Source organism: Neoarius graeffei, chromosome 20 (genome assembly GCF_027579695.1).
Source record: "Neoarius graeffei isolate fNeoGra1 chromosome 20, fNeoGra1.pri, whole genome shotgun sequence".
Lineage (NCBI taxonomy): Eukaryota > Metazoa > Chordata > Actinopteri > Siluriformes > Ariidae > Neoarius > Neoarius graeffei.
Window position 1 is genome coordinate 21,345,732 of NC_083588.1, and position 17,847 is coordinate 21,363,578.

A 17,847-nucleotide genomic window follows, 5' to 3' on the forward strand; every position below is an offset into this window, starting at 1 on the left:
AACAGGATGAGAGCCAGTGACCCAGAGAGGCAAGCTTGTGTATTTTAGGGCTTTCCAAGACAATTTCTCTATTTGAGTTCTATTTAATATTACTTAAATAATAATATTTAGCATTATGTGATAAGATCTTAGGTTCTTTTAGCCACCCAATGCAAGTCTACAGAAAGCCAATTCCTAAACCTTTTTGCCAAATTATCATTGGGGCTTGACTATGTCTGAATAAGTGCATATACACCATAATTTAAAGCTCACTTTATTTACTTTAATTATGCATCAATACACTAAGTAAATTACCAACTGTTATTATTTTCTACTGCAGCGGAGGAGCACTGCATACATTGACAGCTGGTATCTGATTAAAAACTGAGCCAATCAGGCTTATATCCATTTCTCTAGGGCACATAGCCATCCAACAACTTGATTGAGAGATGACATTCACTGCATGAGAAAATCACATTTAAGCCCCATCAGGACGGGATTAAATTTACATGTCCTGGGATAAATGTCCTGTTTTACAGGTGCTCCTCGACGATTTTATTTCCATCCAGATCGGCCATGTAAGGCTTTTTTTCTCCCCCCTGCTGTCTTCATGAGGGGACATGGGACAATTTGTATTCCCATAAATTAATTTCAACCAGTCAGATTTTAGATTACATCAGAAGTTAGACTTTGCCCCTTAGAGTAAGCTACTTTTTTAGGAGCCACAAAGCTGAACACTGCAGCAAGGTACTGTATGTGCAGTTAAATATTTGTGTCAACCAAAACTTGTATTTTGGACTTCGCAATTCACCTCCATTCCATGATGTAATGTACACTGGTGAACTCGTGATTTGTTAGGAATTAAAAGTATGTAGCCGAGAGTTACCATATATATAGTATTATTTATTAAACTTAAATGCTTGGGGGTGGGGTGGGGATGTTTCTTTTTTTTTAAAGGATTTTTTTTTTAAATGGCCAAATAGGGAGAGTTGGGACAGTTCAGGTTCCAGTTTTTTTTTCTTGTGGTTTACAAATATAAAATTGTTTAAAATTTTGTTAAAAATGTGAGTGTACACCTGTATGAGGATTAAGCTTATTTCATTCTTTCTTGAGAATGGAACCGTTTTGTTTAGTCAGGTTTTGGTAAACTGACATTTTTCTACAACTGTGCCAGCATTGTGTGTTCTCATTCTCATCCCATTCTCATTATCTCTAGCCGCTTTATCCTTCTACAGGGTCGCAGGCAAGCTGGAGCCTATCCCAGCTGACTACGGGCGAAAGGCGGGGTACACCCTGGACAAGTCGCCAGGTCATCACAGGGCTGACACATAGACACAGACAATCATTCACACTCACATTCACACCTACGGTCAATTTAGAGTCACCAGTTAACCTAACCTGCATGTCTTTGGACTGTGGGGGAAACCGGAGCACCCGGAGGAAACCCACGCGGACACGGGGAGAACATGCAAACTCCGCACAGAAAGGCCCTCGCCGGCCACGGGGCTCGAACCCGGACCTTCTTGCTGTGAGGCGACAGCGCTAACCACTACACCACCATGCCGCCATGTTACAAGTTATGATAATAAATAAAAATGAAACATGTAGGCCTAGGTGTTTTTTGTTCCATGTCTCCCTACTATGTCCCAAGTCTCTCCACAAAAAATAATGACAGAAAAAGTGAAGCTTGAAGGCCAGTATATGTGACGAGCAACTGATGTTGTGGCAAGAGAGTATAGTGTAGTGGATATATCAAGTGTGCACACCCCATTAAAATGATAGGTTTTTCTGATGTAAAAAAAATGAGACCACGATAAATAATCTCAAAACTTTTCCCACCTTTAATGTGACCTATAACCTGTACAATTGAAAAACAATTTAAAAACAACAAAAATCTGTTAGGGGGAAAAACAAGAAATAAAAAAAACGTACAACAAGCTGGTTGCATAAGTGTGCACACCCTTACACTAATACTTTGTTGAAGCACCTTTTGATTTAATTAGAGCATTCAATCTTTTTGGGTACACACCTGCCATCAATTAAAATGCCTGATTAACCCCAAATAAAGTTCAGCTGTCCTAGTAGGATTTTCCTGACATTTACTCAGTGGCCTCCTCCAGCAAAAGCCATGGTTCGCAGAGAGCTTACAAAAGCAATCTCACTGTTGAAAGGTATCAGTCAGGAGAAGGGTACAAAAAAATTTCCATGGCATTACATATACCATGGAGCACAGTGAAGACAGTCATCAAGAAGTGGAGAAAATATGGGACAACAGTGACATTACCAAGAACTGGACGTCCGTCCAAAATTAATGAAAAGACAAGACGAAAACTGGGCAGGGAAGCTGCCAAGAGGCCTACAGCAACGCTGAAGGAGCTGCAAGAATTTCTGGCAAGTACTGGTTGTGTACTACATGTGACGACAATCTCCCGTATTCTCCATATGCCTGGACTATGGGGTAGGGTCGCAAGACGGAAGCCTTTTCTTACAAAGAAAAACATCCAGGCCCAGCTAAATTTTGAAGAAAAAAAAAATCAACTCTCCAAAAAGCATGTGGGAAAATGTGTTATGGTCTGATGAAACCAAGGTTGAACTTTTTGGCCACAATTCCAAAAGGTATGTTTGGCGCAAAAACAACACTGCACATCACCAAAAGAACACCATACCCATGATGAAGCATGGTGGCAGCAGCATTGTGTTTTGGGATGGTTTTTCTTCAGCTGGAACAGGGGGTTTAGTCAAGGTGGAGGGAATTATGAACAGTTCTAAATACCAGTCAATTTTGGCCCAAAACCTTCAGGTGTCTGCTAGAAAGCTGAAGATGAAGAGGAATTTCATCTTTCAGCAGGACAATGACCCCAAACATACATCAAAATCAACAAAAGAATGGCTTCACCAGAAGAAAATTAAAGTTTTGGAATGGCCCAGCCAGAGCCCAGACTTAAATCCAATTGAAAATCTGTGGGGTGACCTGAAAAGGGCTGTGCACAAGAAATGCCCTCGCAATCTGACAGAGTTGGAGCGCTTTTGCAAGGAAGAGTGGGCAAATATTGCCAAGTCTAGATGTGGCAGGCTGATAGACTCCTACCCAAAAAGACTGGATGCTGTAATTAAATCAAAAGGTGCTTCAACAAAAGTATTAGTTTAAGGGTATGCACACTTATACAACCAGCTTATTGTACATTTTTTATATTTTAATGTTTTTCCCCCTAACAGATTTGTTTGTTTTTCAATTGAATTGTACAGGTTAAAGGTGGGAAAAGTTTTGAGATTATTTATCGTGGTCTCATTTTTTTACATCAGAAAAACCTATCATTTTAACAGGGCGTGTACACTTTTTACATCCACTGTAAATACTCTCTAATGTGTGATATAAATATAATAAATAAATGTGTGACTGCTACCTGCAAAGAATTTCACACAATCTGCAAAAGCTGAAAACTTATCCCCTGTCTCCCTGCTCCGCCCTACAGGCTGAATTATGTACTTTTTTTGTTTGTTAGATAATTTTAGTCCTGTCCGAAGGCACATGTCCATGATTTCTATGCAGAGGTCACCTCGCGTTGGGGAGGGAGAGGAGGTTTGACTGCAACTACTTGCTGCATTTAGTTTTGTAGTGCTATATTGTCTGCGTATGATTTTTTTGTTTAACAGTGACGATTTTTCCTTTCCATGGTTGAGGAGATATAAGCCCATGGATATAGCATTACTGATACCATTATACTGATATTTCGTACTTGCCAAATGTCCAACTAATCATGCAGCTCACATATTCCATGCTATCCATAGAGAGGACACAATGTCTACTTTCTGTCCCAATGCATCTCCCTTTGCAGGGCCCTTACCATTCAAATATTGATAGAAAATAAGCCAAATTAAACATGGAGAAACAGGCTTGTCATTACCTATGGTGCAGTTGGAAGTAATTTTTCTGCGCTTTGGATTATGGCGTAGCAGCTCCAGCTCCCTTTTGGTGGGCTCCCACGTTGAATACTTTTCCCCTACTCCTGGAGACAGGAAACACACAAGCTAATAATCTGAAGGAATGTTTTAAGCCAAGAAGCCTTTATTTGTCACACGTCCACTCAAGCACAGACTTAAGCACACAGTGAAATTTAACTTCTGCATTTCACCCATCTGAAGCAGTGAACACACACATGCACACACAAGTCAGCCATGCGTATACATACCCAGAATAGTGGGCAGCTATGCTACAGCACCCAGGCAGCAGTTGGGGGTTCAGTGCCTTGCCCAAGGCTGCCCTATGTTAACCTAACTGCATGTCTCTGAACTGTGGGGGAAAAACGGAGCACCCGGAGGAAACCCACACAGAGACGGGGAGAACATGCAAATTCCACACAGAAAGGCCCCCGTTGGCCGCTGGGCTTGAACCCAGAACCTTCTTGTTATGAGGCACCAGTGCTAACCACTACACCACAATGCCACCCTAACATCTGCCTTAAAGTGCATATCCTGGACCAATTTCTTTTTTTTTTTTATATGAAAGCATGTCCCTTTACACACTCATCCAGAAGGGTAATTTTGCACAAGGCCATCTGTCTACAGCAGAAAAAAAAAAAAAAAACACGTCTGGAAAAATCCCAAGGGAGTCTGGAGCCAGATTCGTGACGTTACCTGCGGAAGTGCCAGCAGGCTGCGAGAGCTTGCACGGTTTCAGTGCACAGCCTGTGTAAACCAAGCGTTCCCATTTTTCTCTCATTGTCCGGTCTTTTGGAAAACGATGAGTACTAATCCCATCAAAATTGGTGTTGCTACACCCTCCTATAGCGGTGTTCACATGGCACATATTTGCATTGATGCTGCACCGATGTATTTTGTTGCGATATATCTTACACCGGTGTAAATTTTGTGGAGTGTTCACACGTCACAAACCTGCTTACTAGAGAGAAGCGTGTTAGCACCGGTGCAGCCCCACTTGTGTTCACACGGCAGTTTTTGCGACTGTGCTATACGAGAGTAATAATGCAGAAATGAAATATGCGGATGCGTGAAAATGTACTTCCTTTTCCCGGTTGTCATGGCATCACCAAGCGCCGGGAAAACAACGTGGATGAAGACACCAGTGTTGCCAGATACTGCTGACGTTTTCCAGCCCAAAATATGTTAAAATCCGCCAAAATGCACTTAAAACCGCCCAATCTGGCAACACTGGAAGACACGCAGTTCTGTTGTTGCTGTTGTTGTTATTCGCCATTTTGGAAGCGCAAAATACCAGGATGCAAATTATGCAATGCCCGTATGTAATCAACTCTCCTCACGCGTAGCGAGTCTACCCCTGTAGCGTTCAGACGTCCCATTTTATATCGGTGCTGCCCCGCAAACTAGCATTTACTCCGAAGTAAATTTCTTAAACCACCTCCTGAGCAGGGTTAGATTTGCACCGGTTTAAGCAGCTTTCAGGGGCTACACCGGTATAACTTTGTACCGTGTGAACACTCTACCGGGGCAGCCCCGGTGCTACACCAGAGTAAAAGTTGCCGTGTGAACACCCCTTATGATACATCTGTTAACCATTTTAATAATTATGTGATAACGTTGAAGAAATTTGCAGAAAACCACCAGGTCGTTTTCTCATAAACAAACCAGCGCTGATGTAGGATTCAGAAGGAGGCGTCTCGCACGCGACGTCACGAAAATCAATGTTTGCCGGGAAATCCAAATGCCAAGTTTTTTCAGAGGCGGACGAATTCACCTCAAATAGCTTGATTTCAACTGAAATTTTCTGGTATTGCGCAAGGTAAAACAAAATTGCACAAAATGCAAAATGTAACAGATATTTGACCAAAGTTTAATATAAAATAGGAGAATTACATTGATCTTGCTCCTGAATTTACCTGTGATATGCACTTTAATGTATTTATATGTTGAAAGTATGTGGTATATTGTCTGTATTATTTTGTAGGCAGCTTTCAATCCAGAAGGATCATGCATGTGCCCATAGTTGACTAGTATGAGGAAGCAACATCTTGGGTGCGAGACTTCCTGCGGACTCTCTATCAGCTTACTGCCTCAGCATGAACTTGTGTTGTGAGAGTCCCTTCCTCACATCAAACTTCTAGGCTCTCCTGTCTGACGTGACCAACTGCCAAGCACTGGAGTTGATGTCAAGCACTGCATTACTGGTGATCATTTCTCTCCATGTGATATGAAGTATATGCCAGAGGCAGCACATGTGGAAGGAGTTGAACTGCTGTTCCTGTTTTGAGCACAGTGTCCAAGTTTTGCTGGCATACAGCAATGTGCTCAGCATGCAAAGTACATTTGGACTTTGGTATTCTTTGTGGGCCTGCTGTTGGCCCAAACCTTAGTCAGTTTAGAGCAGAGGCTACTGGTGTACACTTGTGAGGCAAAGTGAAGTGTGCTGTGGAAGTTTGAGGAATTCAGTGCACTTTTATACAAGCTTCTGAACTAGTATTTTTAAATAAATCAACACCACTCCTTAATTTACAACATTTGTAGGTAGTCACTTATTTACAACTTTCAATTTTTATCAATTTGAGTTCAAAAATAATTTAGGTTCGGGAAGTATCATTACTGTAGCAACTAGAAAAGGTGGTTGCTCTAATTGTTAGTTCTACATTGCAAGTGCAACGTGCGTGTGCGCATTTATACTCTGTGAAAAGACTCGTGTTTTATATTGTGCTATTAATTGAGTTTTTTTATTTTATTTTAGTATGCTGCTGTTCATGACCACACTATGTTGAACAAGTCCTTGTGCCAATGCACTTCAATGTATTTTACTTTGAGAGCGCAGACCTCTACCAAGGCCAGATGGCACATCTCCCCCACATTAGTGAAAGAAAAAATAAATTATTTGATCTACCCCGTGACTCAGAAGCGCTCCAAAATTTAATGGGTTCTTCCAGGGGTGCAGATCCGATGTCAGGAATGGGGTGGGGGGGTGGGGGGGGGACAAAAGTGATTTTTTTTTTTGCCCGTATGCAACTCATACCATGCAGAGATGGAATGCAGAGTCAGAAATATATTTGTCAAACATCATTTGTTCCACCATTTCTATCTAAAATATGAAGAATGTGAAGTCTGAAAATACATTTGTTTGTACAATTTTGAATAATTTAGGGGATTTTTATTGGGGGGGGACAATTCATGTTTTTCAGAAATTGGGGGGGGGGGGCATGTCCCCCCCGGGATCTGCACCCATGGGTTCTTCCTTGACCCATGCTACAACCTTCCATCAAGTTTGATAGAAATGGGACAGTAGGTTTTGCACAATCCTGCTTTAAAGACAGACAAACAGACTTCACTGAAACCATTATTACCTCTGCAAAGGAAGTTAACTGTATGATTGCCTGTCTGATTTAACTATCTGTTTAATAATTGATAGTCTGCTATAGTGAAATATGGGTCAAATCTTGCTAATGACATTGTAGCTTACCACAATATTGGGCAACATTCTTCATAAATGATAACCAACTTTAAGTCTGTGTTCCTTGATATGCTGGTTTGACCTTTGACATGCCTTAGCCACAAAAAGGTTGAAAATGTGCTCGTTGATCTCATTCTCAAGTGAAAGGTTGCCGGAGATCATTTAGCCCGGGTAAATGAACTCATGGATCACTTCTGGATTGTTGTCAAAAATATATTAGTGGATGTGTTGATATCGAAATCTTGGCCCACCACTTTCGAAATAGATGCCTTCAGGTTGACTGCAAGGCCAAACTCCTTGCAGACTTCGGCAAAGCAAGTCAGTGTTTGTAGCTCCTACTGAGACTGGGTGGTAATAGCCATGTCCTCAGCAAACAAGAAGTCTCAGATGTCTGATCTGCACCTTGGTTTTCACTCTGAGCCTTGACAGAGTGAAGTTCCTGTTTGATCTTGTGTGGATATAGATGCCCTCTATGGCCTTTTCTTTGAGATGATCTTTGAACAGAATCTTAAAGAACACCTTTCTGCTCACAAGGTTAAATGCCTTGGTAAGGTCAATGAAGGCAAAATACAGTGGTTTCTGTTGCTCCCTGTACTTTTTCTGCAGCTGCCTGACAGAAAAGGCCACATCAAATGGTAGATCATTCTGCTTTAAACTCGCACTGAGATTCTCTGCAAAAACACCTGAAAGCTCATCAAGGCAACTCAAGCAAAGAGCTTCCCCACAGCATTGAGAAGGGAGATGCAGTGATAGTTGTTGCAATCACTTCTGTCACCCTTGTTCTTGTACAGTATTACAATGTTTTCATCCAGTATTTCTTGTGGTACACTGCCTTCTCTCCAGCTCTGGCAGAGGATTTTGTGCAGTTCTGGCATGAAGGTCTTTAGCACACCTCAGAACCTCTGGTGGAATACCGTCATTTCCTGGTGCCTTTCTGGGGAAGTGTGCTTCCAGTGCCTCAGGTGGGGTTTACATTAGACCGTATCAGCGGATCATCAGATTAACGTTTTTAAAACGATTAGTGTGCATACAGCAACACCAATACACGATTCGCGTGCACACAGCAACACCAATACACAGATACGCTCGGCTCCGCAGGCATCCTGTGCTCCAAATCACTCCGCCCTGAACAGCGAGTGCCCTCTGGAGGGTGCGCACTCCGGCCCTGCGCAGCTCACAGAGCGCGCGAGTGAAGTGCACGAGCCACGATTCGGGACTGAGCCGCTGTGTGTGTGATCCCAGCGCACATCACTTACCACTTGCAAGTGGAAGGATGGCAAGCCTAAAGACAATCATAACTACACAATGGGCAGTATTTGCATCAGTATTTGCAGTATTTTCATACTGCAAATACTCTTTAATGAAAGGTGATACAAGGCGGAAGTCCGCGCCGTTTTTCAGCAGTCGCGTCACATGACCAACGCCAGCGAATCAGGAAGGTGGATGTCACAGTGATGTTGTCCAATGACGACGCCAGCTAGAGCTCAGCACAGCGTATCCGCGTATCTCAATGTTTACACAGCACCGGAGCTGACACGATCTGGATTGAATACGTGGACCCTGGCGGATTCCCGTTTCCCGGCGTTTCCAGGCGGTTTAATGTAAACAGACAGTGCATCCGCGAAGAAAACGAGACAGATACGGTCTAATGTAAATTTGGCCTCAGAGTTCCTACAGATTGGGCTCTGCAACAAGTTCGATCATGGTGGGCAAGGTCTCAATGGCATTTAGGGCCCTCTTGGTGACAAGAGGATTGCTGGCGTAATGACTGGGAACAATTCTGAGTAAATGCTCAACCCAGCATTCCATCTGTTTTGTTTGGTCCTTTGTGATCTTTCTGCTGACTATAGAGCCATCTTGTTAAGTGACAGTCCGATGGCTTGTGTGATCTCATATTACATCCCTCTGATGTTGCCTGTGTCAGCTGCCTGCTGAATTTGGAATAGAGCTGGAGCCAGTAGTCATTGTTGGCACATCATCTGGCAACCTGCTGAACCCTGCTTTGAGGAGCCCACAACACTTCAAGGTCTTCTCACTAGGAGGGGATCTGTACACTGTCGGTGCTTTCCTCTTCTTGTAAATCAGAGGTATCAGCTCCTCAAAGTGGGCTATGGACCAAATCAGCAGACTGGACCATGCTCTTTCCAAACGTGGACATCTCTATGTTGTAGACAGTATTGGGCAAGTGGTCCCATTTCTTGCCAACACTGCTGCCAGGTAGAATAGGCAGGGCATCCTCCATTGCTTTCAAGAACTCAGCTGTCTTTGCTGGGTCACAGGTCTTGCTGACATCAATACATGCTTTCCTTCCTTCCTGGAACAATGCAGTAATTTCAACTGACATTTTGCTGTGCTGCACACAAGGGAGTGGTCAGTGTCAGTCTGCACTTTGGCAGCTGCATGTAGTCTTGATGTCATGTAGGCTGCTATGCCTTGTGATGATGTCAAGTTGGTGCCAATCTTGGACCTTGGATGCTTCCATTATGCTTTGTGCCAGGGCTTGGTGTTGAAGGTATTGGTATAGCAGAGATCATGCTGACAGCAGAGCTCAAGAAGATGCTGGCCGTTCCAATTCATCTTTCCTGTTCTGAACAGTCACATGCATGACAGCCAGATGCAGTGGTCACTGCCAACTCTGGCATTAAAGTCACTAAGAATAAACAGTGGCACTTGAAAAGGGGCCACACTGGTGGCAGTGCTGAGCTTGCAATAGAACTTGTCCTTGGCTTCCTGGGTAGAAGTTAAAGTGGGCAGATAGTCACTAAAGATGTTAAGGAAGTCCACTGATGTGTGCAACTGGACCTTTAGTAGCCTTTTGGCTCCCTCTGTTACAATGGTATAAAAGAGCCAGCCGGGTTGTTTCTGATGGCAAAACCAAATTCCCTAATTTAGAAATTCCCTAAGCTCCATACACCCAGTGGAACAAGTGGACCCTGGTGAGGCAGCACCTAACTGTCTGGGTACTGTCCAGCTTAAGGCAGGTGGTACCTGCTCAATGAAATCTGAAAACCTCTCCCACCAGTGGAAGCAGCCCCTGGTACCTCACTCCACCCCAATCAAGTACAAAAACTTGTAAGTACTGCTTCCCCTGTTGTGTTCGCACTTATGTGGTGATGGAATGTCCTCTCCAGGGCACAAGCCTGAGCAAGAAGATATGAAGAACCAGCTGTTGCCCATGCAGCAGGTTTCCCGTTTCCACACTGACCAAGGGAAAGGCAAGAGCTAGTACAGCTTGGCACCAGTAACATCACAGTAGTTGCCAGAATGAAGTGTTAAGCAGCAACAGACCGTCTTGGAAACACTGGTTCCGGATTCCTTTTTTCTCCTTCAAATCAGTGTTTACATCCCTAGCCTCTGTTCTATATGGTTACAGCCACAAAGCAGCAGAAGGTTTAAATTTGAGGATTTCGTTCTCCTAGATGGATTACTGGCCAAAGCTAACAATCTCCATCTGCCTGAGTGTCATGTTGGGTGGGGTCATCTACCCAACCCCCCAAACAAGTGCATTTGCACTTTCCCCCTACCTGTCTGCATTATACTAGTGCATCTCAAACAATTTGAATATCATGAAAAGTTCAATATTTTCCATCAGGTATTTAAGAAAGTGAAAAGTTAATATATTTTAAACTCATTGGATGTAAACTACAATATTTCAAGTATTTTCGATTTTAATTTTGATAATTATGGCCTACAGTGGAGGGAGAAAAAACACACACACACACACACACACACACACACACACACACACACACACACCTCTTGAAATATTTGAATATTTCAGTTCAGGTTTGAGTAAAACAGTATAAATACAATGTATCTCTTGGTATAGTTCAGTACATGCAACCATAATCATGGGGAAGACTGCTGACTTGACAGTTGTCCAGAAGACAATCAATCATATCATCGACACCCTCTGTAAGGAGGGTAAGCCACAGAAGGTCATTGCTGAAAAGGCTAGCTGGAAAAGGTGCACAAGCACCAGAGATGACCACAGCTTTGAGAAGTGTGTCAAGAAAAGTCAATTCAAGGACTTGGGAGAGCTTCACAAGGAGTGGACTGAGGCTGGTGTCAGTGTATCGAGCCGCCATGCACAGACGTATTCAGGAAAAGGGCTACAACTGTTGCTTTCCTAATAACAAGCCACTCCTGAACCAGAGACAATGTCAGAAGCATCTTAACTGGGCTAAGGAGAGAAAGAACTGGATTGTCGCTCAGTGGTCCAAAGTCCTCTTTTCAGATGAAAGTACAGTGGTGCTTGAAAGTTTGTGAACCCTGTAGAATTTTCTATATTTCTGCATAAATATGAACTAAAACATCATCAGATTTTCACACAAGTCCTAAAAGTAGATAAAAAGAACCCAGTTAAATAAATGAGACAACAATATTATACTTGGTCATTTATTTATTAGGGAAAATGATCCAATATTACATACCTGTGAGTGGCAAAAGTATGTGAACCTTTGCTTTCAGTATCTGGTGTGACCCCCTTGTGCAGTAATAACTGCAACTAAACGTTTCCGGTAACTGTTGGTCAGTCCTGCACACTGGCTTGGAGGAATTTTAGCCCATTCCTCCGTACAGAACAGCTTCAACTCTGGGATGTTGGTGGGTTTCCTCACATGAACTGCTCACTTCAGGTCCTTCCACAAAATTTCAATTGGATTAAGGTCAGGACTTTGACTCGGCCATTCCAAAACATTAACGTTATTCTTCCTTAACCATCCTTTGGTAGAACGACTTATGTGCTTATGGTCGTTGTCTTGCTGCATGACCCACCTTCTCTTGAGATTCAGTTCATGGACAGATGTCCTGACATTTTCCTTTAGAATTCGCTGGTATAATTCAGAATTCATTGTTCCATCAATGATGGCAAGCCGTCCTGGTCCACATACAGCAAAACAGGCCCAAACCATAATACTACCACCACCATGTTTCACAGATGGGATAAGGTTCTTATGCTGGAATGCAGGGTTTTCCTTTCTCCAAACATAATGCTTCTCATTTAAACCAAAAAGTTCTATTTTGGTCTCATCCATCCACAAAACATTTGTCCAATAGCCTTCTGGCTTGTGCAAGTGATCTTTAGCAAACTGCAGATGAGCAGCAATGTTCTTTTTGGAGAGCAGTGGCTTTCTCCTTGCAACCCTGCCATGCATACCATTGTTGTTCAGTGTTCTCCTGATGGTGGACTCATGAGCATTCACATTAGCCAATGTGAGAGAGGTCTTCAGTTGCTTAGAAGTTACCCTGGGGTCCTTTGTGACCTCGCCGACTATTACATGCCTTGCTCTTGGAGTGATCTTTGTTGGTTGACCATTCCTGGGGAGGGTAACAATGGTCTTGAATTTCCTCCATTTGTCCACAGTCTGTCTGTCTGTGGATTGGTGGAGTCCAAACTCTTTAGAGATGGTTTTGTAACCTTTTCCAGCCTGATGAGCATCAACAACGCTTTTTCTGAGGTCCTCAGAAATATCCTCTGTTCGTGCCATGATACATTTCCACAAACGTGTTGTGAAGATCAGACTTTGATAGATCCCTGTTCTTTAAATAAAACAGGGTGCCCACTCACACCTGATTGTCATCCCATTGATTGAAAACACCTGACTCTAATTTCAAATTAACTCCGACTTCAAATTAACTGTCAATCCTAGAGGTTCACATACTTTTGACACTCACAGATATCTAATATTGGATCATTTTCCTCAATAAATAAATGACCAAGTATAATATTTTTGTCTCATTTGTTTAACTGGGGTCTCTTTGTCTATTTTTAGGACTTGTGTAAAAATCTGATGTTTTTGGTCATACTTATTCAGAAATATAGAAAATTTTAAAGGGTTCACAAACTTTCAAGCACCACTGTACATTTTGCATTTCACTGGAAAATCAAAGTCCTAGAGTCAGGAATGGACAGGCACAGAATCCAAGGTGTTTGAAGTCCAGTGAAGTTTCTGCAGTCTGTGATAATTTGGGGTGCCAGGTCATCTGCTGGTGTTGGTCCATTGTGTTTTATTAAGTCCAAAGTCAACCCAGCCATCTACCAAGAGATTTTAGAGCACTTCAAGCTTCCATCTACTGACAAGCTTTATGGAGATGCCAATTTCCTTTTCCAGCAGGACTTAGAACCTGCCCACAGTGCCAAAAACTACTACTAACTGGTTTGCTGATCATGATATTACTGTGCTTGACTGGCCAGCCAACTTGCCTCACCTGAACCCCACAGAAAATCTATGGGGTATTGTCAAGAGGAAGACGAGAAACACCTGACCCAAAAATACAGACAAGCTGAAGGCCACTATGAAAGCAACCTGGGCTTCAGTAACACCTCAACAGTGCCACAGGCTGATCACCTCCATGCCACACCACATTGATGCAGTAATTCATGGTCAAGGAGCCACAAACAAGTACTGAGTGTATAAATGAACATACTTTTCAGAAGTTGGACATTTTCTGTATTGTAAATCCTTTTTTGTTTGATCTTAGGAAATATTCTAATAATTTGAGATACTGGATTTCTGATTTTCATGAGCTATAAGCCATAATCATCAAAATTAAAACAAAAACAGGCTTGAAATATTTCACTTTACATGTAATGAACACAAAATGTATGAAAGTTTACCTTTTTGAATTAAATTAACTTTTCATGATATTCCTATTGTTTGAGATGCACTAGCATAGGCAAGATTTTGTGTTCAACATGCCAACTACATTTCTATTAAATATATTTCCAATGCAGCCATTCACATTAAATATTCAGTGCACATTGGTATTAATGCAATAAAACTACAAAAAAATGTGCAATATTCAAATCCATAAGAAAGTTATATGCAACAAAGTCAAATGACAGGAAAAGAAACCCAGTTGATTGCACCAATTAGTTCTCCTACAGTGCTAATTAGAATCAACTGGCTTAGTGCATGTTGGCAGGTAAGTACTTCCACTCATTGAAAAAGGGGAATCCACCTCTGAATGAAAGTAAACAATCATTTGGCTGTCATGCAAGAAACAGCTCATGACATGTGGAGGCAAAGAGCTCTCCCAAGACCTTCACAATAAGATTGTTGAGCAGTATAGCAATGACACTGGTTACTGACCAATTTCTCAACTCCTAAATGTTCCTATAAATACAAATCATGACTATTATCTGCAAGTGAAAGGATCACCACTCAACCAACAACCGGCTTTGCACAGGAGCTCCTTGAAAGATTTCTGACTGGGCAGTCAGAATGTTAGTCAGAAGAGTAGCCCACTGATTTATGGACCACTCAAAAAATAGCTGGAAGCAGTGGGCACAGTTGTCACCAAAAAAATAGGAGGCAATGCACTCCTCAGGCATGGTCTCAACTCTCGCCCCAAAAGACTCCCTTACTGCAGAAAAGACATGTTGAAGCTTCTTTGAAGTTTGCTACAGAACATTTGGAGAAGCCAGTAGTTTACTGGGAGAATGTAGTGTGCTCAGATGAGACCAAAAAAACACCCTTTTCAAAGTACTTTGTTTGGTCTGCATATATGACCTGGAAAATATCATACCTATGGTAAAGTTCAGAGGTGGAAACAATGGTATGGGGTTGTTTCTCTTCTCATGGTACCAGCAGAATCCAAATTATCAAAAGGGAAAAAGAATAGTCATGTATCGGAAAATTCTTGAGAAGAGTCTGTTGCCATCCACTAGGATGATGAGGATATGACTGGACTTTCCAGCAGGACAAAGGTCCAAAACATACTGCAAAGGAGACTCTTGATTGGTTCGATGGAAAGAAAATAAAGAATGTTGGAATGGCCGAGTCAATCACCACATTTAAACCAAGTAGAAAATTTGTAGAATGAACTCAAGATCATAATTCACCATTTCATTTAAATAACGATTGTGTAGACAAATAAGACAAAATACAACCTGAACATGGTGGGATTAATGTGTTCAGACAGGAAGCATCTTGAAGCTGCCATTGCAAACAAAGTACTCTCCACCATGTATTAAATAAATTTCAGTTAGCATGTTCAATACCCCCCGATTGTCATTATCCTTTATCATGTTAATACCAAGGTCTGCTCAACATTTCATGTGAATAGCTGCACTGTAAATATGTTTAATAGAAAAATAGTTGACACGTTGAATATTTACCCCACTATACAGGGAGTGCAGAATTATTAGGCAAGTTGTATTTTTGAGGATTAGTTTTATTATTGAAAAACAACTATGTTCTTGATGAACCCAAAAGACTCAAATATCAAAGCTGAGTATTTTTGGAAGTTGGAGTAGGGCTTTCTTAGTTTTAGCTATCTTAGGAGGATATCTGTGTGTGCAGGTGACTATAACTGTGCATAATTATTAGGCAACTTAACAAAAAACAAACATATACCCATTTCACTCATTTATTTTCACCAGGGAAACCAATATAACAACTCAACATTCACTAATATACATTGCTGGCATTCAAAAAAAAAATCAGTGACTAATATAGCCGCCTTTCTTTACAAGGACACTCAAAAGCCTGCCATCCATGGATTCGGTCAGTGTTTTGATCTGTTTGCGATCAACATTGCGTGCAGCAGCAACCACAGCCTCCCAGACACTGTTCAGAGATGTGTACTGTTTCCCCTCCTTGTAGATCTCACATTTGATGAGGGACCACAGGTTTTCTATGGGGTTCAGATCAGGTGAACAAGGAGGCCACGTCATTAATCTTTCTTCCTTTAGACCCTTTCTGGCCAGCCATGCTGTGGAGTACTTGGATGCGTGTGATGGAGCATTGTCCTGCATGAAAATCATGTTTTTCTTGAAGGATGCTGACTTCTTCCTGTACCACTGCTTGAAGAAGGTGTCTTCCAAAAACTGACAATAGGACTGGGAGTTGAGCTTGATGCCATCCTCAACCCGAAAAGGTCCCACAAGCTCATCTTTGATGATACCAGCCCATACCAGTACCCCACCTCCACCTTGCTGGCATCTGAGTTGGACTGGAGCTCTCTGCCCTTTGCTGATCCAGCCACGAGCCCATCCATCTGGCCCATCAAGACTCACTCTCATTTCATCTGTCCATAAGACCTTAGAAAAATCAGTCTTGTGATACTTCTTGGCCCAGTCTTGACGTTTCATCTTGTGTGTCTTGTTCAGTGGTGGTCGTTTTTCAGCCTTTGTTACCTTGGCCGTGTCCCTGAGTATTGCACACCTTGTGCTTTTTGACACTCCAGTGATGTTGCAGCTCTGAAATATGGCAAAACTGGTGGCGAGTGGCATCTTGGCAGCTTCACGCTTGACTTTCCTCAGTTCACGGGCAGTTAGTTTGCGCCTTTTTTTTTTCAACGCGCTTCTTGCGACCCTGTTGACTATTTTGAATGAAGCGCTTGATTGTTCGATGGTCACGCTTCAAAAGCTGGGCAATTTTAAGAGTGCTCCATCCCTTTGCAATATATGTCACTATTTTTGACTTTTCTGAGTCCGTCAAATCCCTCTTCTGACCCATTTTGCCAAAGGAAAGGAAGTTGCCTAATAATTTTGCACACCTGATATAGGGTGTTGATGTCATTAGACCACACCCCTTTTCATTACAGAGATGCACATCACCTGGTATGCTTAATTGGTAGGAGGCTTTCAAGCCTATGCAGCTTGGAGTAGGCCAACATGCATAGAGAGGGTAATGTGGTCAACATACTCATTTGCCTAATAATTCTGCACTCCCTGTATGTGGCTTTTGAACATCCCATTCCAGATTTAGTCTCCCCTTTTGGAAATTTAGACCTCCACTCTTTTGGGAAGGCTTTCTACTAGATTTTGGAACATGGCTGTGGGCATTTGCTCATTCAGCTACAACATCATTAGTGAGGTCAAGCAGAAATGTTGGGTGAGAAGCCCTGACATGCAGTTAGTGCTCCAGTTCATCTAACACAAAGGTGTTCAGTGGGGTTAAGGTCAGGGCTCTATGCAAGCCAGTCATTCTTCTCCACAATCCTTGGCAAACCATATCTTCATGGACCTCACTCTGTGCACAGGGGCACTGTAATCCTGGAACAAGTTTGTTCCGGTGAGGGGAAACTCAAGACAGTTGTGTGCTTCCAAATTTGTGGCAACAGTTTGGGGAATGTCCACATATGGGTGACAGTCAGGTGTACACAAACATTTGGCCATATAGTGAATGCTTTTTAGATACTGATTTTTATTATGCGATCACATGTCGTTTGTCATCTGTCTGTCATCATCCATCCACAATTTACAAAAATCACTACTCCTCCGACAGGATTGATCAGATTTCGATCAAACTCACACACTATGTCCCCAGGTGGGTGTGCATAAAAGTTGTCAAGATGGTGGCGCCACCAGTCATATTTACAATTTTATGGGCATCTTGGCTGGTATGAGCCACAGCCTCATTGAGGCTTTTTTCCCCCCAACAAATCTGCCAAATCAAAGCAAAGTATTTAGTAGAATTTTTATATATGGGGGGGAAAAGAAAGTGATGAGA

General features: G+C 42.3%; 1 protein-coding gene across 6 annotated transcripts in view; it reads right to left on the minus strand.

The window, feature by feature from the left end:
• Positions 1-17,847, minus strand: part of LOC132868486 (ubiquitin carboxyl-terminal hydrolase 22-like) — a 182,480-nt gene that overhangs the window by 47,131 nt on the left and 117,502 nt on the right. For 5 of the 6 annotated variants that reach the window (XM_060901401.1, XM_060901397.1, XM_060901396.1 and 2 more), the window contains one exon: positions 3,885-3,986. The exons of the other annotated variant lie outside the window; for it this stretch is intronic. In XM_060901401.1, the coding sequence (XP_060757384.1) occupies positions 3,885-3,986 (102 nt within the window). The remainder of the gene's footprint in view (positions 1-3,884; positions 3,987-17,847) is intronic. 6 annotated transcript variants of the gene reach the window in all.